The following is a 22,321-nucleotide window of genomic DNA, read 5'->3' as shown; positions in this document are numbered from 1 at the left end:
TGTGTTTCCGGTAGGAGACTCAATGATGCGTCGAAAACAAAAAAAAACTTTAACGTAAAGGCAGATTTTACAAACGCATACAATATAAACATCCCCACCCCCAGCCTTCTGGGACATTTTTGACTTTGTAACTGTACGTATATTTTGATGCCAATACTTTTGTACTTTTACTCACGTAAAATTGGGAATACAGGGCCTTTTACTTGTAACAGAGTATTTTTTAGATCGTGTTATTGCTACTTTTACCAAAGTAAAACAAATCTGAGTACTTCTTCCACCACTGCAATCCTCACCCTTACCGGCCTCGGTGAACCAGGAGGAGGTGGCGTTTGGGTTGACGGTGCCAAACCGCACCACCTGGTTGAGTTCTGTGCCTTTGCTGACGGCCACGCAGATCAGAGGGTACATCTGCTCCGGGACCACCAGCATCTCAAACACCTCCAACGGGCATGGCAACGGGAAGTCTATGCTCTGTTTGGAGGAAGAGAGGGAGTGATGGAGAGTCAGAGAGAGAGAGAGAGAGAGAGGGAAGGGAGTGCTTTGGTTAAATTGTAATGGATAAGTATGCTTCTCAGGCAATGGTTCTCACACAAATTGATATGCATTTGGCTGTGGAACCCCCATTTGTGGCAGGGACCCCGAAAAAAGAAATATAGCAGATCTACAAGCGTTTTTAAACTGTACCTCATTTTGCTGGCGACCACTGGAACCACCTCAGGGATCACTGGGGGTCCCCGGGGGGAACCGGTGCTTTAGGACTATACTGGTGGTTTGGCATGTTGAGCCCGTTGCCTACGAGTCACTTTAGTACTTCACTGACAACTGTTTGGTACTTGTTTTTTTCTCAGTAGTCAGTAGTTTCGGTATGAAAATCAACAAGCCGAGACACTTGAAACTTGCTTGACATAGTCATAGACAGTTCGAGGTAATAATACAACACAGTGAACTATTTGTCTTTGATATTTCTTTCGCCAAAGTTACATTTTCTTTGCGTTTTAACACATTCGCTGCCAGGTATTAATTCATTAATTCATCCGCCACTGCCAGCCCACGGAAGCCACATGTGGACACGGATGTAAACAAAAGCTGTCTGGGGGGAGGGGGAGGGTCTCTTCTATCCACCAGAACAAACATATTTTTACCGCAATCGTCCGTTCTGTTGTTATCGGCAGTTGAATATGGCTCGTTTTCATCAAAAAAAAATAAGAAATCCGAGCTAGATGCGTTTTTCTAAATCTCATAACATTGGAGGGAACGGAGTGACTTTTTGGGGGATTACGTCAATTCTGATTCTAGCCTTCTCTTGCAGTCAAGGGATCATTCATAGGTTGGCAAAGAGCGCCTTCTAGCGTAATTTCTAAAAACATGATTTTGTAACGGCAGTCAAGTATTGGATTTGAAATGACGGAGATCTCCGTCAATGGCAGGGAATGTGTAAATAGCAACCGCAGACAACTCTCCCCCGATCCCTCGCCATTTTAATTTTCCTTTCCACCACAGAGCAGTCTAACGGTGAAGGGAACACAACACTATTTACCTTAATGAGCATGAACTTCTGCATGGACTCCACCCATTCCAACAGGATGACACTGGACTGGAAGGCTCCACACAGATACTTGTGGCCTGTGTACGGGTTACGCACTGTGTGAGAAACAACACAAATAATCAATTAACAATCACGTCCTCTGCTTTGTAGGGTTTGTTGTTTTGGAGGTTCAAGAGTAGAGAGACTACAGACTCACCTACGCAACACTTTTGGCATCCTTTAGTGTCTGGAATCTTATTGGACACCGTAAACTTCCTATACAACAGACACAAATAAATGTTTGAAGACACTGCATTTCAGCTGAGGTTAATTACAAATGTATCAAAGTGGGTAGTATCTATTCGATAATTAGCATTATTTGCATGACATAACCGATTACTCATTTCAAAACAACACCCTCTACTTTCTCTTCACCAGTCATTTTATTTTCTCTCTTTCACCACCTCTTTCTCTCATGTTCTTGTATGTATCACTCCCTTTCTCTTCCCATCTAAATACTGACATAAGATCAGTAATATTGACAACAGTCGTGGTCCTATATCAGATGAGACAGTGGTGTCAGGTCTGGCGATGTTGTCGCTACCTGGGAATCATCTTGTCAGGCAGTTTGTGTGTGGGAATGGATACTGGTAATCTCTGCATCTGTCTGGCATGTCCAAAGAGGCCAGACAGACTGTGGGAGTACAGCTGTGAGGCCTTGCCTAGAAGAGAGGAGAAGTTAGGGTTCCAAAAACACCAACCTCCTCTAAAACAGCATCAATTATTGCAATCACTAATAACTCATGTCTTACCAGATATAGAGAGGAGACAGTTGTTCATAACATACAGCCAGGTACACCGTCGAGGGAAGAGCTAGATCCATAAAGGAAAGAACAAACACAGCAAATAAAGATGCTGATAGTGTATTGATCGCTCATCATTCAAAATGTGTTCACGCCACAGTTAAAATGTCTAGGACCTGATGCCCCCCAATTGCTAGCATTTGTTAGCAAACCTTTTTTAAATCTATAGGATGTGAAGCCATTACTCTTAAAATGGCATCTGCATTTGACAGACAAAGGCGACAGGAACTCAACATTTTGAGTGTGTCAGATACACAAGCAATAGCCTGACAGTCAAACTCACCGGTTCCATTGAGGTTTCATGAAGCTCATTGAGATTTAGTGTGTAGATCCCCTCTTCAGCACCAAATATTAAAAACTGGTCTGAAACACACACAAGTGGTTCAATGATTTACAGATTCATCACCCAATAATGATATGTGATACGATGAAATCTGGTTTCTGGTTGGTTACCTCTTGTGTCGGGGTTGATCCAGGAAGTGGCACAGTGGATCTTCAGAGGACACCCGTTGAAAACCTTGGAGAAACACGCCCCCATCTGGCGAAAGAGGACACGGTCAGACACAAACATAAAAGCAAGGTACTGAACATTGTGCTGGTTTGGTTTCCATAGATACTTTTCAAGCACCTTCAAGGTATGCAAATTTTATTCCAGCACATTATTTAGTCAAGGATTTCCAGCACCTGAACCAATCCTGTAGCTAGCACTAACTAATATTGAATGCATTTGCAGACCTGCCAACCTTGGGATTTTCTTTTGGGTACCATTATGTGCGTAATAGCACTTATTGCCTAAGTTACATTTTGGGCAAATTGTGATATCTGCCCAACGCTACTCTCCTAACACTGCGGATTCACCCTGCCTTATTGCCTATGTCCTCAGCCTATCAGAATGCTTGTTACATTCCAAAATCTCTACCTGCCTAAGTCAAGAGATGACATAGGCAGATAGTGTTTGTTTTTTTATCCCTTCTTTTCTGAAAACCTTAAAATATGTCTTGGGCAATTTTGCTTAAGCAATTATGTAACACACATTGTAAAGTGCTTTTGATAAAGGCATTATAGAAATGCAGGCCATACTGTAGCCCCATTTAGCTCCTACATGGTGTACCAACCTGTGAGATGGACCACGGTAATGAGCTCCTAATGAGCTCAGAGAGAGAGAGAGAGAGAGAGAGGGAGAGAGTCATGCTACTCACATGAACTTTAGGTGTTGGTGGAAGGCCATTGCTTATTGGTTTCTATAAATCAGAAAGACGCACATACATACAAAATAGTTAGTCACTGGTATTATATATGGATTATAGTACATTAACAGTCTTTGACTTGCATTTATCAACCCACTTAACACTTTCTCAAAAGCCCACACTTATCTCTGAAAGTGTCATCATACGTTATACTATATGAATTGCTTTGTTCGCTTATGTTGTATACATGGGTTAATAGGAGGTAATGCTGACATCAGCATAATTGCTTAGAACGCTAGTCAGAGTAAAGTTTGTATTAGACACAGGACAGATTGCACAACTGACACCAGATAACTGCAGTTATACAATATGACTCTAGGTGTCTGTGCTGTGCTTACTGGAACGTCCTTCTTGTCTTTCCGTATGGGGACACTAGGGGGCATAGTGGACTGTCTGTCAGCAGGGCTGTCCCGCTCTCCATTATGCTGCAATCCATTACCTACAAGACAAGCACAACTTAGAGTGTGTGTGTGTGTGTGTGTGTGTGTGTGAGAAAGAGAGAGAGAGAGTGAATGACAGTATCAATGGAAATAGGGAGGAAGAGAGAGCATGTAAGGCAGGGAATACATATAAGAAGAGAAAGAAAGGAACAATGTACATACCAGAAAATGTGTTTGTTTGTTTGTGTGTGTGTGCGCGTGTATGTATGTGTACGAGCAAATACTATATGTGTAGTGTGAATACAATTACTAAATCACTCACAAAAGCACATTTACATTACACAGAAATGCACCACAGTTTGATGAATATGGAATGCACTGTACCAGGAGGACAGGGTTGAGGTGAGGCGAGTGGATTTCTACCATGACAAAATACAAACCAATGGGAGCACAGAGGGAGGGAAGGAGCGAGGGGAGGAAGGAGGGAAGCAAGGAGCAGGCTAGTAGGAAGCACACAATAATTTGGAAATAAAGTTTAAAGTCAGGGTGTTAAATTAAGACTATGGCTGAAGGGGGTAGTTTTATCAACAAGACTAGCTAATTTGGCAGCTAATAAGTTGACTTTAGGATGCTCTACTTTTTTTTTCATACAATTTATTTGATTGCTGAAAACAGTAAAAGTGGTTGGACATTCCAGGGATTTATTTACCAGCTACTGAGTATTGGAACGAAAAGGTTTAAGCTTCTTGCACTTTGGAATAATGGATACTCAGCCCTTCTCTAGTCTGCAGCCTCTCACTGGTCTCTCTCTGATAAAATAAAGCAGCTCGCTGGTCTCTGTGTTAAATCTCATGGGTCTCTCTGTTAAAGCTCACTGTTCTCACTCTGTTAAATGCAGCTCCCTGTTCTCTCTCTTTTAACCACTTAGAGAACTGGACACGACGCATAATGAGCTTGTAGATTGGCTATTTTTGGCTAATGTTCCCCACTGAATATGGATGACGGGGTTCAAGTGGTTAAAGTCAAGGGGCCAGAAAAATGCAATCTGCAGTGGACAGGATTCAAGAACAACCCCCCACCCCCCCCCCCCCCGCCACAAAAAAAGGAAAAAAGAAAAGACATTTCTCCCAATAGAAATATTATGTGTCCATTCCTGTGTTGTTCCCTAAACTGCGAGATGGTGGCTGTTTTCTTTCTCCTAGAAATTAGGGGGGCTGTGGGAAGCTGGTCACTGATTGATTGGGTTAGAGAATCGATCAGACTTCACAATGGAAAAAAAATTAAATACGCTGATTGCAAGGACAAACAACCAATGAGATTCTACAGGAGCTGACGGATGGGAAGAACTTCAAGGGGCAGTTGACCCAAAATAGACTCTTGTGTGGAGTGCTATTAATCCATCCAGAGGTTTTGAGATTCGTGCCACGGAGATATCTGCCTTCACCCCAATACAATGCCATTTGGTTTATGGCTCTCAAAGTGCCAAATAATTACATTGTAAAGAGACTCCAGACATCCTGATATAGTTACTCATGATAATCCACAGAACTCATTGTGAACAGTTTCAATGAGAACTATTTTCTTTTACTGAAGTATGCCCACCAACTGTATATCTCCCCGAACCGTGCCGCCAGTAGGCCTACCACTGATCTATAGATCATTGAGTTCCAGGCAGACATCGCACGTCAAAAATCTCCAATTCACATCGAACCTATCTAGATGGACAGATAGCACTACAAGTAAGAGGAAAATATATATTTTTTGTATTTTGGGTGAATTGACACATTAACAAAAAAATAATAATAATATATAGTACCGACTACTGACTGATGGAACAAATAAATCAGACTCAGCAGGAGCCAATGGGATGGGTGGAACCGCTGCAACAATCAACCAATCAGACTCTATGAGGACTGACTGATGGAACCAGACAACCAAAAGGAGAGGGGGCAGGGGGGGTCTAGGTCGACTACCAATCTACTACCCTTACTTTCCTCCTCGTCTTCCTTCTCTGTTTCCTGCTCCTCTTTCACCTCCTTCAGCACCTCCCACGCCTCCTCCAGCTCCTCCTCGGTGTGAGGCGCGTGGAGCCACTCCCAGAAATGCCTAAAGCTCCCGTCATCACCTGGGCCAGAGCAGTCGGCTTCCGCGGGGAGCGGGCTCTCGTTACCTAAGCTACTGCGGCGGTGGGGAGGCAGCCTCGGGGGCGGAGGTCTCGGGGGCACGTTGGAGGCCTTGGCCGGGCTCGCCGTCTCCGGGGCCGGGCAACGCTTAATGGTCCCGCCCCCTCCACAGTCATCCTCGCTGTGTGATTGGCTCTCGTCTTGTTTCTGTTGCAGCTGCTGGTGAGGTGGGCAGATGGACTTGGGCTGCAGGAAAGGAAGGAGAGACAGATAGATTTACATATAGAGGGAGAGAGACATCAATAGAGAATGGGAAAAAGAGAGATTGAGAGGAAGGATAGAGCGAGAGAGAGTACAAAGTACATTTTGTTCAGAATTCAAGCATTTAAAGCCTTTTTCCACAGAAAATACAGTCTGTAAGGAATAGGACATCATTATGCGCACAGCTTAGTGTGGGTACAGCTCCAGCATATTTATGGTAGGCTGGATAGGGCCATCCTTATTTATTGCTACTTCAATATCAGTGTGGCACTCAGCTTATTCAAAACATTTTCAAGGCGTCAATAAAGAGGGGTGGCAGTCTAAATTGAATAGACCTATCAATGGTCCTTTGTGTAAGTGTTAAACATCATCCAAAGTGATGACATGTTGCTTGTCACCCGTTATAAACACAAATAGGATAATCTGACATGAGCCTCAGAAAAGGATTGAATTGTTATTTTTGTGAAGATAATAATAAAAGGCACACTGACAGGAATGAGACAAGTTCTTCACCATTGTTTAGCAGGGTTTTCAACACCAGATGGATAATAAGAGCCCCAAAATAAGATGCCACAAAGGGCAACATGTCCTGTCTGGATCTGCAGGCTATATTTATTCATTTCAGTTATGTAAACGTGAATTCACCATCATCCTGCTTAGAATATGAGACCAAACTAAGTTTGAATTGATTCGGTTTGTAACCCGATGACTAAACTAAGAAACACTAAGCTCCGAGTTGCCCTCAACATCAAATATCATTGGTTGTTCTTACCTTGGGAGGAAGTGGGGGCGGGACTTTTGGCCTCATAATGGTGCTGGATTTGCTGAAAAGATAGAAGAGGAAGGAGTTTGAGTAACAAAACACCACATATCATCATAGAAGCCATGCCCTTTGCTTAATATAACAGACCGGGTTAAAATGGGATGGGAGTATAATATACTAGCATACTAGTTAACCAGAATAGTATACTAGTACACTAGTATAGTATTATGTACTCCTGAGTAACTGGTTACGCTTTTCATTTCAATGTGATTTATTTTGCAATGTGATCATAAATATGACATTTTTGAGTAGGGGACTTATATCATGACAGTGGTTTTGGAGTCTTCACCATTAAAGACAAATATAGAGCCCTGGGGGACCCCGATCAACTAAGTATATAGGGTTTAAATGGTTCTCTCCGTGTCTTTTTGTACTGTGTAGTGTACTATATATCAGTAGCTGGACAGCATCCGGGCTAGGTATAATCCAGATCGCAATGCCAGCTTGTTCACATCAAATCACTCTTTCGAGGTCCATTGGCAGTGGCAGCTATATAGGACATTTAAGTCATCCTGTGTGACTGAACAATAAAATCATATTGAAAAGACAACTGTAACCATTGCCCCTAAAGTATAAAGAGACATGAGAAAGTGAACCGAAAGATACAATACTACATAAAACAAGATGAACAAATGAAATGGATGCGTGAAGTCTCTCAGAGTGACGATGCTGACCTGTGTCCATTGGACAGACCATACAATTAGGCATTGTTAATTTTTTTACCTTTTTTGGGTAAATCGTAAAAAGGTCTCGTTTAAGATACCTTTCTTATAATCACATGAACCCTTGTGTCCCTATTCTGGGGGCGAACATTTGGCGAAAGTAGACGATCTACAAGCTCATAATGAGCTTTTTTCGGCAAGGAGCTCTAGAGTACTACGGTCAACTAAGTATATAGGGTTTAAGTGGTTAATACATTATGCCCATAATCTAGAAGAAAATCAGAGATCCTTGTAAAAAAGAAAATCAAGAAATACAAAAACTAGATCTCAGTGCAGGATATCAATGCGGCTGGATATCAATGCTGATACTGACAGTCTGTTAAGGACTACCAACAATGACTTCATATAGTAGTGACCCCAACTTAACAGAACATTTGGTCCAAGATCAGCACTGGTCATTCTGAGATGTTTCATTAATACAGCCTTATGGGCCCAGATGTTATGGAGCAACTAGTTGATGAGTGACAGCTGCTGCACCAAGAACACACACAATCAAAATAGACAATGACAGGGAGCCAATGAAAATGAACAGAGAGAGGACCACCAATTAATAAAGAATCCAGTCCACACCCACAACATGACAGTTAACATTATTGCTAGCCAAACCCCAAAGCCTCGTTTCTGTAAGAGACAATAAGCAGACAGCTCATTTTAAACTTAAGTCATTTAATGAAGGAACTACATTCTCCTCAAGTGTGATATTTTTGCGCAAAATGTTATACTTTAAACAATTACAATATAAATGTAAACTATGAACTTGTCTTTATAAAGAGAATCTGCTCTGCCTCAGACATTTGGCTGTTACACAAGGAGGGGCTGGGTGCCAAATAACAGTTTTGTAGATGCAAAGAGATGAGCAGCGCGAGAGCGCATACACACAAACACACAGACACGCATGCATGCACACACACACACACACACACACACACACACACACACAGCACTCAGGTGAACAGATGGTGGCCCGAGTCGGAACACACGGAAAAAACAGAAACACAACATGTCAAGGTCACAAGGCTTGGTTATGCAAGAACATGACAACCACAGTTGAGTTTTCATGCCTCAAAAACTGTATAATAACATATATTGTAAATTCACTGAGGGAGGCGCTAGGACAGACCATGGGGTCACCAAAATCAGTTGGTCCATCCTACAATCTGCCTAATTAGATATCTTTTGTGCGAAGTTGACCTTTTGGCCTGGCGATGGCGGTAGATGAATTAACTAAAATCAGTAGGGGTCTAGGAATGGGGATTCCTATAGTACATTTTTATTGATACTGATACTGTTTAGGGACCAGTCGAAATTTACATAAGGGGGGGCATGGAGGAAAATAGGGGAGGGTCATGCCTTTCTAATTTTGGTCCAAGGGAGGGTCAGCTAATTTTACTTTGAATCCAAGGGAGGGTCATGCAATTTTGAATTGATAAAATAGTCCGTTTTTTATATACCTTTTTAGTACAGCAGAACAGTGGTCAATGACCCCTCTCCATTTCAAAGGATACAAAGAATTCAAATCAAGTAACACCTTGTCTATTTAGAATCAATGACGGTCGTTAACAAGCCATCAACGCACAGCGAGTGTGAACGACCCAGTCAAATCTATTCAGCGTCTTAACAATGGTGGTTGAACAATTAAGCAAAACTTCAACAGGCGTTATTGGAGAGATGCATTATAAATAGGCCTACTATAACTGGATATTCATAATCATTTGAAGTAATTCTGTGCATGTGATTAATGTGGATCTATATGGACAGTTGTGTATAGATGCCTAGCTCCACAAGTAAAACCAGAAGCATCAGGCCATAATTGATAGCCTAATTTGTTTTATGTAGGCAACAGTGTAGTTGTAGTCACTGTAGTTGATAATTAAAAGGGCAGAGTGACAAAAGTTTTAAACTACTGGTTACCAAATATTCAACTTTCTTCAATTTGACCAGGATTCAATGGGTTTCCCACATGTAAGATGAGAACACTATCCATTCTGCTACCACTACTACAGATACACTGTGCATTTAGCAAGACTGACTACACTACAGCAATGTTCTAATCAATGTGGAAAGCAAAACATTGGACATATCAGTTTTAAATGTCATGTTTGCGAACGCGGGAGGAGGCGCGGCGAAGCCGCGCCTCCGACCAAGTGGAGCTTACTATGTAACCCTGCTTGGGTTGTGTCTCTCTCTGTGTCTCTCTCTCTCTGTGTCTCTGTGTGCACTGCCTGTGTGCAGCTCCTCTGAGATAAGTAAATGTCCAATTTAGACGTACCATACATCAAATGAAAGGTCTTTGAAAACTGAACACACCTGTCAAGGTTGCGTTTAAGCCCGCCCCTTCCCCCGGAAGCCACGCCCCGGAGAAGGCTCCTAAAAACTCCCCATTGAAACCCCATGTTAAATGAAAAGTGCCCGAATCGCTCCCAAACTTTTTCTACCCCCCCTAAGTGGGGGTCTACGAACAAATACTTCGGGCTCGGATTTTGGCTCCGCCCCCCGGAAGTGGGTGAAACGGGCACTTCAAACACTTTGTTGAATTGTTCAAAAACATTCCAAGTTTTTTTTGGGGGAATTTGTATTTTTCTAAGATGCTCCTTTTAAAGCAGATTTTTTTTTTTTTTTTAATTATTTTTTTTATTGGCTACTTTTTAAAAAAAAAAATTTTCATTCTTTTTTTTCTTTTTTTGCGTTCGCTTACCGCGTTCGCGCGTCTTACTTGTGTATTTGATGGGGAGGGTTAGGGGTGTCAAGAATTTCACAATACGATACATGATGTTGGGCATGATATCGATATGATATATTATTAATGTTCTTTTCTCATGTATCATCAACATTGGCCATCATCTTATTAATAACGTTATAAAGCAAGTTAGAAACAATTACAAAGTGCTTTGTACACACAAATAAATACATTTGTGCAAGCTTAATGGAGAAGTGAAGTTCTCACTAACTATAAACCCATTGTTTCAGAGGACAGATAGACACTAATATAACAAATATAATATAATATAAGACTGCATAACTATAAATTCCACAAACCTCATATTTTTGTCATCTGGACTTTACCAACCAAGTGCAGCCTAGTTATTTCCAACAGCTAAAAAAAATCTATAATACCAGATACAGTATACAATCTTAGATTAGATGTAGGCCTATTTGAGAGTGCAGATGCATGTCACATTAACGAGCGTCAACGAGCATCAGCTGACACACAACACCTCCCCTCTGCAGTGCTTTAAACTGAAAGTGACTGACTGGAGTCTGTTTCATTTCTCTCCAAAATACCTTGAATATGATGGAGGACATGATTAATAATTACTATGATTATGATAAGCTTTACATTTCATATCATACAGTAAAAACTCCTAACTTTCACCGGCAAAAAAAAAGAAAGTGTTTTTTTTTTATTAAAAAATCAATTAAAAAAATATTACGATACAGTATGACATCATGACAATACCTATCATCACATTTTAATACCACGATAGGCTATATCGTGACACAATATATCGTGACACTTCTAGGCGGGGAGGGTTACTCTTTTTTTGTAATCACTTGGGGAGGGTCATTGATTTCTTTTTTGTCAAAGGGAGGGTCATGGCATTTTAGATCAGGGCACATACATTTCCTCCATGCCCCCCCTTATGTAAATTTCGACTGGTCCCTTAATGATCCTAGTCTTTAACAGAACTATACAGCTTTTTATTTCTTAACTTAAGTTTTCACACTGGTGTGATCTGTTAGATAAGATGATGTTACTGCTAGGCGATCAGATCTACAAGCCAACAGCATGCCATATGGCAACATATTGTTAGCTTGTAGATATGTTCCTTTTTGACACGACACCGTCAAATTATTATTATTATCATTATTATCATAAATTAGGATATAAGGTTTTATCTGATGTGCAACATTGAGGTACTTTGACATTCATGATAATTCAACAACTTCATTAGGCAATCGACCATTTGTGCACCAGTGATTTAAATAAAATACATCACTCTTCACGGTCACACTTGACTCGATAAGAGACCTTATTGATTTTGAACAAGGTTCTTATAGAACCGGATTTTGATCCCCATGCCTGATTGGGGTCATCCTCCGCAAGCATGAAGGTGCACAGCAAATTCCATGGCAGTCCAGTCAGTAGGTTTTGAGATAAGTTGTTTGGGGACAAAGTGGTGGATGGACGGATGGACTGACATTGCCATTCTTAGATCCCCACCACTTGCGGGGCTAAAAATGTAATCCAGACACATACACATTGAGTAATCTTAATGTTAATTCTGCATAATAACCTACGTTAGGGTCTGATTTGTTGTGTCTGATTTCACCACAATGGTTACAGGTTAGAGATTAGGGTGTTTTGTTAGTGTTTTTTCAGCTTTCACATGAGACAGGCTGACACACACACAAAGCTTGGAAAACACAATGTCAAAACACGTACACACACTCCCTAAACACACAGAGAAACATCGTTATGTGGCATGATGGTGTGGCGCGTTGCATAGAGATGCATGGATGAAACTGTGGCAAAGAAAGGAAGCCTTCATCCTTTCTCTGCTCCTTCTCATCATTCCCTCTTTCCTCCTCTTCCTCATGGGGAGGAGAGAAGAGCAAGGGAGCGGAGAGAGAGAGAGAGAGAGAGAGAGAGAGAGGGATGAGGGATTACGCTAAGACTAGGAGGGGACTTACTGATTGTGAGTTTCATCAGCACCATCATCATCATCATCCTCATCATCCCCTAAGTGTGCCACATGGCCCCTGGGAGAGGAGGGGGAGATTGCAAGGGAGGGGAGACAGGATATGAAGGAGGAAGAGAAGGAAAGATGGAGAGTGAGGAGGAGAAGAGAGAGAGAGAGAGAGAGGGAGGCGAGGTAAGGATGTAGGGAGTGAAGAATGGAGGAGATGGGGAGAAGAGTGGAGAAAGGAAGGAAGAAGGGAAACGGGGAGAGGAGGTGAAGAAAGGCAGGGAGGAAGGAAGGGAGTGAAGGATGGAGCAGGTAAGAGACAAAGGAGTGAAGCAGGAGGCAGGGAAGAAGAACGTAGGAAGGAGAGGTGGGAGAGGAGGTGAAGAGAGGAGAGAAGAAAAGATGTGGTGGTGGTGGAGATGGAACAAAGTCAAGAGGGATACGGCAGGTATACGGGAGGATGAAGGAGTGAGAATGCAAGGGAGTCGAGGAGGGATGAGAGAGGAGGAGTAGGAGTTGATTAGCGGAGGCAAGGAAGGAGGAACGTAGGTTGGGAGTGAAGATGAGCATAGACAGAGAGGAGTAGTAGAAAGGTAAGAGGGGAGAGGAGATGTAAAGGGAGAGATGGAGGGGGAGAGGAGGGATGGGAATGGGGGGAGGGGGGGGTGCGAGAGCTCAGTGATGCTTGGTCCACAAACTAACTCAAAAAGCCCTCGTTGTTCTGACACATTGGGCAGATCTGAGCAGACTGGACAAGTCTGAACCAAAACAAACCATAGAATGGACAGATTTCTTTTGGCCTCATCCAGTCCTCTACAGATCTAACTACATGTGTAGGCTGGAACTAGGCTAGGGGGGTGGTGTGTCAGCTCTTGTATCACAGGAACCCTTCCATTCCGTGTAAGCACGCTTCTCGTGTATCCTCATTCTTTAAAACCTTATTTTAAACCTCCCACTTCATCGATCTGGTTTAACCCATTAAAACCGGGAAAGCATTTGCGTCCTTTAAGATTTCGGCTGTATACTGTAGTGACATACATGCGAGCTTGTACATCTGCCACTTTTGATCTTGTTTGAAAGATCTTGTTTGAAATATTTTGAATTTTTTAACACAAATCTTCTCTTCTGGGGACGTCCCTGAAGAAATCTGATGGCCAAAATACAGCCAAATACATATCATTTTGGGGGTCCTTGGCACGATTTAGAAGGCATTCGTAGAATCGGCCTCAGGTCATAATGGGTTAATCTAACTGGAGAGTGAAGCCACAGTCAAATGTTTTAACCTGCAGATGGTACCACATGGGTGGGATACTGTAGAAGCACAATCCAGATTGTGTAGACAGATTGGGTGTACTATTGGCAGTTACATAAAAGTATATTTGACAGTAAAACTTTTTTGTGATTAGGTACATTTTCTGCCAAAATTGCATTGTGATTTGTGGACAGTGGAAGCCCACCCACCTGGACAAGACAAACCAAAACATTTATCCAAGTAATGTTTGCCCCTGTATTATTAAACCCCAGTGTAATTTTACAAAACCAACTTTAACATGTTATTTATGCTTATTGACTAAGAGCAACAATGCTACAGATCTGTGAAGGAGAAGTGTTTGAGGGCACACGGAAGGTAACACAGTATGCTCATGGAATGGAACAGGTCCCAGGATCTCTTCCTAGGTGTCAGAAGCAGCAGAAAACCTGCTGTTACACAGAGACAAGCAGGGATAACAATTGTTACAATACTAGAAGTATTGTACAATTTACAAATTTAATGTACTATATGGGCAACACAGTCAAATAAAAGCTTAAGATATATAAACATTTAACAACAAAATGTTCTAAACGGGTGAATCTCATTTGGTATAACTGGATTATCACATAACTAATCATATTATAAGTATAACATAAAATATTTTTGAACATTTAATCTGTTAACAGTTAACAGAGAATGCACAGAATGTAGCGAAATGGGGTTTTGACTTTATTTCATAGTACAGTATGTAATAAGTGAATTAACAAGAGAAATATTGGCTACTGCTGTGTATAAAAATAGCTGAGTAGCTGTGATCCACTCTGCTAAATTACCATGTGGGCCATAGCATTAAAACCAAACATTTACCGTAACTTCATAATGTACAGATTAAAAATGAAATCAAAGCACACAGCTATGTACAAATTATTTAACCTATGGGAAGGGGGCAAGCGATTTAACTACAGTGCTGCTGCTGCAAAGAAACGACAACGCCGCTTTGGCAAAGAAATTGAGCGCACGTCTATGCATGTGACTGTCTGTGTGTAAAAGCCATGCTTTGCAGGGCGCTCCAATGAAGCACAGCATTTTCCAGTGAAAAATGAAAGCGTCAACCAGTGTAACAAAGACAAAAACCCAAACCAAACAGGAGAATCCAAACTCTGGTATCAATGTGGTAGCTGACAGCCATTTATAGCTTGTTAGTCACGTGTGAATTGGCTGAATTAGTTAACTGTGATTGGCTGATGGTGATGGGTCGGTGGGGTTAAAGCGCCAGCATATCAGCACACCCGTGTGGATCAGGAAGTGGGCGGGGCTTGACTTACCTCTGCTGCAGCTCCTCCTCCACAGATTTGAGAAGACTCCTGTTGCGACGGACGGACGGACAGACAGACAAGCGGAGCAGAGGAGGAGAGGGGTGAATGGAAGGGGAGAAAAGTGAGAAAGGAAGCGCGTCGGGCCATTTTAAAATGAATGCTTCGCAAATTAAATCCTTCTTATGTAGTTCACGTTGTGTTGTGATCACTCACAGAAATTCTGTGTTGAAAAAGAAAAACACATTCCTAGACAACACACACACAGACCATCACTCCTCAACATACACACTCGCATGTAACACAACAATACACTTAACACCCAGAGTTCCAGCCAGCCCTTGACAGAATATAGGATATCTTCCCACTGCTGCCCTGACCTCAACTGGATCCTTCTGTCTACTCAGCTGCATTTCATTTATTCCACACATATCATACATGAACACACGCATTCACGCACATGCACACACTTAGCAGCGCATCTCTGCGCGGCAGAGTTTTGCTCTAAATAAATTATTAACTTTTGAGTATCAGAGCTCTCTTCACGTGCACACTCTCTCAAGCGTAAACACAAAGTCAATATCCCACTTGAAGTGAATGTCTCTCAATGACAGTGAAGAGAGACACAAACGAGATATAAGTGAGAATAAAAATAAGATTCGCAGAAAGTGAGATGGAGAGAGCAAGGGATGCATGAGAGTAAATAACAGAAGGAGCGATGTCGACTTACTTATTTCCTCCCAGCAGACTTGGGGAGTCGGGACCGTATTCCAACCGTAGATCCTACAAACAACAACAATACACTTTGCGTTACTGTCGTGACACACCATTTCATCACTGGTTCATTGCAAGGTGCTATGTGCTGGTAAACAAAAGTGCAATTCAGTCCAGACAGTACTAGTAACATTTCCACTACTACTGACGTAGGAGTCAGTGGTACTGGTAACATATCTTTGGTTGCTGGGAACATCTATAAGAGGGGTATTTAAAACATCTTGCACATAGCATCTTTTGGTCAAATTTAAATATCTACATTAAAAAATATATATTAAATGCAGCATAAAAAGAATGACATTTATCCAATTCTATGACCAAAGTTTTAGACTACATAAACTTGGATAAAAATGGACTCACACGTGTGCATTGCCAAGCACACATGCAAATACACGCATAAAGACTCACACACATGCAATATAGACAAAAGACCTCATCGGTTTGGTTAACTATAATGTTATATGACAAACAGCAGAGCACATAGCGGCATTCTGTGGAGAGAAACATGAGGGAAGAGTTCAGATTAAAAGAAAAATTAATAAGCATCCAGGCAAGATGGCTGACGTTTGTCTGAGTGTGTGTATGTATGTGACATGAGTGTCTCTGTATGGGCGACTGCGTGTACGAATGAATAAGTGAGATAGAGACAGTGGGAGGGAGGTAGGTGTGTGTGTGTGTGGGTGATAGACTGTGTGTGTGCGCGAGCGGATTGTGTTGCTGGATGATTCAGCAGAACCCTGTTCTCTCCAATCCTTCCATTTTCTAGAGTTTTCTCACAGCCCTTCTATCCTTCACTTTACTCCTTTTCCGTGTTTCAGCATGTAGGCCCAAAACAACCACATTAAACAACCTGACCAGAGAACCGAAGATCACATCACCATGACAACCAAAGACAACGCCAGTCAGTTAGGCGGCAGTCATGGCCGACATGAAACAAAAACAAAGCAAAACAATAAAGACTAACAAACAGATTAATGAAACTAAAATAATCTAATAAAGAAAAATAAACACAATAACAGACAAACGACAACCATTTGTGAGGAAGACTGTTGGCCATCAACCAGACAACATTCACCACTAAGAAAACAAAAGGAAAGAAGCTGGAAACACGGAGAGAACAGATATTGAGGTTGTTAGATGAATGTTAGATGGATAAAGACGGACAGAGAGACATAGGGACAACACAGAGAGACAAACTGAACGGGGAAAAAAGCAAATGGAGGCAGATGATGTACAGTACAGAAAGACAGAAAACAATTCAACAGCGATGAGAGAACGAGAGAATGCTATGGACAGAGAGAGATGGCCATAGAGTGAGTGAATACGAGATAGAAAGGTAGTGCAGAAAAGCATATATATAGAGATATAGACAGAGTAGTACCAGGTTAGGTCTTGCAGTATAGTAGAGTTCCTCAACACAGTCCAGATAAGGCTCAGAGTCACACTGCTCAGCAAGACACAGGAGAGACCTCATATTAATATATTAACCTGAAGACATGGATGGAGGGATGGAGGGAGGGAGGGAGGGTCGGAGGGTGGGAAGGAGAGATAGATAGATAGATACAGTAGCAGAGAGAGGGGGATAGATTGATGGGTGGGTAATGATTGGAGGAAGTAAAGATGGACAGATAGGGGGATAGCTGGATGAGGGAGGAAGGATAAATAGACCAGAGAAATGGAGTGAGGGATTACATATGAAAAGGGGATGAAGGAATGTATGTGTGGAAGGATGAATGGATGGATAAGCAGGAGAGAGAAGAGGGGAGATCGGATGGATGAATAGAGGGGATAAATAAACGGATGGAGGTGAATGCATGGATAAATCATTTGCAAACAATTTTCATGAATAACATTAAGTGAATGTGCTTTTTTAAGAGAAGATTTTCCCAGCTATCCTGAGGACATATTGTAGGAGTGATGAAGCAAGTTATGGGGGGGGGGGTCAATATATAACTGAGTGAGTGGAGGTGTGAGAACACTGTGACCATGCATTTAACATGAATCCTTCCATTCAACCACATCTATCAGAGATCAACAGATCCCAGATCCAAATCAGAGTGGGAGAGAATCAGACAAATGGACATTAGTGACAATTAACCAATGAATGAGTTAATTGTTCAAGAGGAGACCCCCTTTCTTAAATGTGTAGGCACTTCTTCTGTTATTTAGACAGGACAGTGTAAAGAGACAAGGAAAGTACTGAAGAAAAGACTAAAAAGGGGAAGGTGAGGGGTGGGAGTTGTTGGGTGGCATGCAACACAGCGTCTCCAGCAGGGCTCAAAACCTGGGACGTTGCAATTATATGGTCATCCTAGGGCTGCACAATTAATCCAAAGTAATTGAACATTTTGATTTTAGGTTACAAAATATAATTGTGGATGTTGGCATTTAATTCAAACGTCTTATTTTGGAAACGGTTGGCCCTTTCCTTCAACATCTTATTTTGTCAACTGTTGCCCCTTTCCGTCATCTCTTCATCATCACACAAGTATCACAGTAATAACCAGATCATTGTTAAATCCATCTCTCCACCCATCAGAATCACAGAGACCATTGCATACCATTTGACCAAAGATATGACACAGAAGGCCCCATTTTAACAGTGGAACTTTGCGCCAAAGCGCATTGGTCTTAACATGGGGTGTGGCCAGTGCAATGGTGCCATTTACAGGACGCTACAATGTGGGTGCTATGAAAAAAGTAAACAAAGTCTCTCTCCTAATGTCTCATGTCCAAGAGACATCTGTGATATCTTGATACATCAACAAAATATTCACTTGCTCATTCTCAGTTGGTTATTATATATTAAAGCATGGCAATGCGTTCTGTTTCTCTCCCTCTCTCGGTCCTCACAGTGGCTCTCTAAATAAATTGAGATCATTATTTTAGTCATAATCGTGCAGCCCTAGGACGTCCAATGAACTGGTTAGCTTCTGGTGCGTGCCAGGATCACCTCCTTAATACAGAGACCCGTTACATAGCCTGATTCCTTCTTTAACCACTTAAAACCTACAGTATATACTTGGGTTTACCGGAGTCCCCCAGGGGTCTATACTCGGGCCCTTGCCTTTCCAGCAATTTTTATTGAACGTTTGCCTGAGAATAGGGACACCAGGTTTTATATGGTTAACCTGACACCTCATGGACATTTCCCCATGGTGTCTGAGGTGGATTCAAAAGGACCATACCGGTGTCGATACATCTCACTGTCTATTCCCAGCTTCTGCCATATATTGAACATTGCTATTCACAGCTTCTGCCATATATATCATATATAAACATTTAATATCATTTTCTCGTTGATGGCTAAGTTCATATATTTTTTTTCCCGCCATAGTCATTAAAATGGTACTACACTTGTACCTGAATAATTAAGTCAAGTCAATGTTGTCTAAACATCATTGCATCATGAATTAGAATGTTCTTAGTAACTCAATCTTTTCAGCTACAACTTCCAAATCAATAAGCACTTTAAAATGCATTAAAACGACATGATCACACAACCTTTGAGGAAACATGACATGCAATGATATTTAATGTGTTGGATTATTATCTCAATCAAGTTTAAGGTCTCTGCAAGTTGATATTCAAGCTGTACTGAATGGAATCCAGTGGATTCCTCGACAATCTACCAAAACTACGGTATGCTTTGGTAAATGGTCCGCGGTAATGTTAAGTATACCACGAGTTGGAGCACAACTCACCGATATTGTCAAAACACGCTAGATCAATTTCAAAAACTTAAATTTGATTTAAGTAAAACAATAAAATAGAAAAATCCAAAATAGCTGTTCTACAAGCTCAAAACGTGTCGCATTAGGACATGTGAGCCTGTAGATCTGCAATATTTGAACATTTCATTTTATTTTTTAACTTGCCAATTGTCTATGTAATCCTGGACACTACCTTCCCTCTGCCAACCTAGGGAGGCCAGGGCCGAGCTCATGCCTCCTTCAATGCATGAGAGCCAACTGACCTTCTTGTCACCTGACAGGGGAGAGTTTCCCTGGTTGGACGTAGCGCGTGGAAGGAACACGTTATTCCAACCAGTTCCCTTCCCCTCCACCAGGCGCCCCAGCTGGCCAGGGGGAGGCAGTATAGTGACCAGGATTACTACATGTTTTTGTGAGGGTACCTTGAACATTTCTAATCACTTTTGAAAATGTTCACCTATACCCAAAATAGGGTAGTGAGGTTGAAAGTGATAAAAAGAATTGGGACACATCGGCTGCATAATTGCCGATACCAATGTCGTAATTTCTTTTTTTAACAAATTGCCGATATTTCGGCCAGACAGATATATCAGTCTACCATGATATTTCAACATCAGTCAATGGACTAAACATTAACATCCTTTATATTAACAATTGAAGTTAATGAGGCATTGTAGCTTTCACCTAGATTCATGTAGTCAGTCATGAAGTGCCTCCAAAGAAAACCTGAAATCTATTCTGTCGTGTCAGAACGGACATCATTTGGAAAAAGGGAATTTTTCTGTTTCCAAGAAGCCTTCTTATGATCCCACCACGGTGAATCGTGTGAATGGGTTTAGGTGTTTCAGCACAGATTGATAGACAACATAGATTAGCTTGTGATTGAGTGAGGATCAAATCTAGTGGTACTGGTGCAGTGGGAATCACATGCACACACACACACACGACCAAGGCCTCACATCTCTTCAAAATGAGATTGTGCACACTCCAAACTCTCAAACTAGATATAGTGCATTTATGTAAACACACATACACATGCACTCGCACACAAAGACATCACGTCTGATAATAATATCTTACCGGTTCATGGTGAGGTTCTGTCTCTTTCCTCAATGGAGGATCAAACTTCACCTGACCAACTGTGAGGGAGAGAGAGACATGGGGAAGGGAAATGAGAGGGGGGAAGATATAGCAACGTGAGGGGGGAGAGAAGTGAAAGATAAAGAGGGGGAATAGAATGGGCGATATGCACAAAGGAAAAGAAAACAGATAACCAGATCATTTGTACTTGTTTGACAGAGAGATTCTAGCTTGAAGTAAGGATATTTTTATTATACAGTTTCTCTGCCTTCCTCCCTCTCTTTTTCACACACACACACACACACACACACACACACACACACACACACACACACACACACACACACACACACACACACACACACACACACACACACACACACACACACACACAATGTAACTTACAGTTGATCTCTGACAGCGTCTTTCCTTCTCTGGTGCTTCTGCTGGTCGAACGAATGCGATGAGGAACAGATACAGGAGACTGACAGGAGAGAACACGAACACACAAACCAACAGTTAGGACAGCAGCAGTACGAAAAGGCATAAAATCATATAAAACTGTTCAAAGAATTATCATTGGATCACAGTCGTTTTCAATGGGACAGTAAGAGGAGAACAACCTGTAGGAGTATTTCCTGTTTGTGCTATTTTGATGACACAGCAAAATATACAGTATATAGTTTTTTTTGAATGTCCACACTCACAGTCACCAGGCAACCGAACCATGGCAACACAATGCAGCCAAGACACAATAACAACACCTCAATGTCCCTGGCAGAAATCTAGCAGGTCTGGCCGAGACGCCATGAGCCAAAACATTTCCCTAAAAGGGAAACCCCTAAAGACTGGGCAACAGATAACTTTAAATGCTGTAAATTCAAATAATGTGGAAAAAGTGTACCTACTGTATGTTATAATTTGGCATTCTCAAAAACAATAAATGTGTTATACAATTTTCATATATTTTGGAAATCATTGTCTGAACCGCTAAATCCAACCTGCCATGTTTTGTGATGCCAGGAGTGGAAGAAGTCCACTCTGGTAAACTCACCCAAGTTCCATGTACACAAAAACAAGGATACTTATAACATCAATATACATTTAATTACACAGTTAACAGTAGAGAGGCTTCCAGAGCATTGCAATTATAGCTGGTTTTGAATGAGACACATTTACAATGTATATTTATAGGCCAATATTACACTAAGTACAGTCAAACTACTGTATGTACAACTAGCAAGTTCCTCCACTCGTGATGTCATGATTCTTCATACCAAGACATATGTTGTTTTTTGTTTTGGCGTTATGGAGAACTTTTCTCATTTCAATATGATAATATATATATATATATATATATATATATATATATATATATATATATATATATATATATATATATATATATATATATATATTAAAGCAACAGATATTGTTGTCTAGATATGGACTTTTAAGTAAATATCTGAAGTTGTCTGTTGCACTACCTTAAAGTATCTTATGGCACACTCTACCTGGAAATATAAAGGTTTTTAAAAAGCCTCCTTGACTTTTTAT

At 41.3% G+C, this 22,321-nt stretch overlaps 1 protein-coding gene across 15 annotated transcripts in view; it reads right to left on the bottom strand.

The window, feature by feature from the left end:
* The window catches only part of LOC308100998 (mitogen-activated protein kinase kinase kinase kinase 3-like), a 55,597-nt gene that overhangs the window by 8,182 nt on the left and 25,094 nt on the right, over positions 1 to 22,321 (bottom strand). For 2 of the 15 annotated variants that reach the window (XM_080450245.1, XM_080450255.1), the window contains exons 13-29: positions 21,170 to 21,248; positions 20,765 to 20,823; positions 17,353 to 17,415; positions 15,928 to 15,980; positions 15,210 to 15,248; positions 12,637 to 12,705; positions 7,172 to 7,223; positions 6,006 to 6,384; positions 3,974 to 4,074; positions 3,588 to 3,629; positions 2,842 to 2,926; positions 2,672 to 2,751; positions 2,338 to 2,398; positions 2,130 to 2,247; positions 1,743 to 1,801; positions 1,538 to 1,641; positions 294 to 471 (exon numbers count right to left, since the gene is read on the bottom strand). In XM_080450245.1, the coding sequence (XP_080306371.1) occupies positions 294 to 471; positions 1,538 to 1,641; positions 1,743 to 1,801; positions 2,130 to 2,247; positions 2,338 to 2,398; positions 2,672 to 2,751; positions 2,842 to 2,926; positions 3,588 to 3,629; positions 3,974 to 4,074; positions 6,006 to 6,384; positions 7,172 to 7,223; positions 12,637 to 12,705; positions 15,210 to 15,248; positions 15,928 to 15,980; positions 17,353 to 17,415; positions 20,765 to 20,823; positions 21,170 to 21,248 (1,621 nt within the window). The remainder of the gene's footprint in view (positions 1 to 293; positions 472 to 1,537; positions 1,642 to 1,742; positions 1,802 to 2,129; positions 2,248 to 2,337; positions 2,399 to 2,671; positions 2,752 to 2,841; positions 2,927 to 3,587; positions 3,630 to 3,973; positions 4,075 to 6,005; positions 6,385 to 7,171; positions 7,224 to 12,636; positions 12,706 to 15,209; positions 15,249 to 15,927; positions 15,981 to 17,352; positions 17,416 to 20,764; positions 20,824 to 21,169; positions 21,249 to 22,321) is intronic. The other 13 variants (XM_080450252.1, XM_080450257.1, XM_080450248.1 and 10 more) reach the window with 12 other exon arrangements.

The sequence above is a fragment of the Gymnoscopelus braueri genome (assembly GCF_963280865.1).
Source record: "Gymnoscopelus braueri genome assembly, chromosome: 14".
Classification (NCBI taxonomy): Eukaryota; Metazoa; Chordata; class Actinopteri; order Myctophiformes; family Myctophidae; genus Gymnoscopelus; species Gymnoscopelus braueri.
Note: the sequence above shows the minus strand (reverse complement) of the source record. Positions and strands in the feature narration are given on the sequence as shown.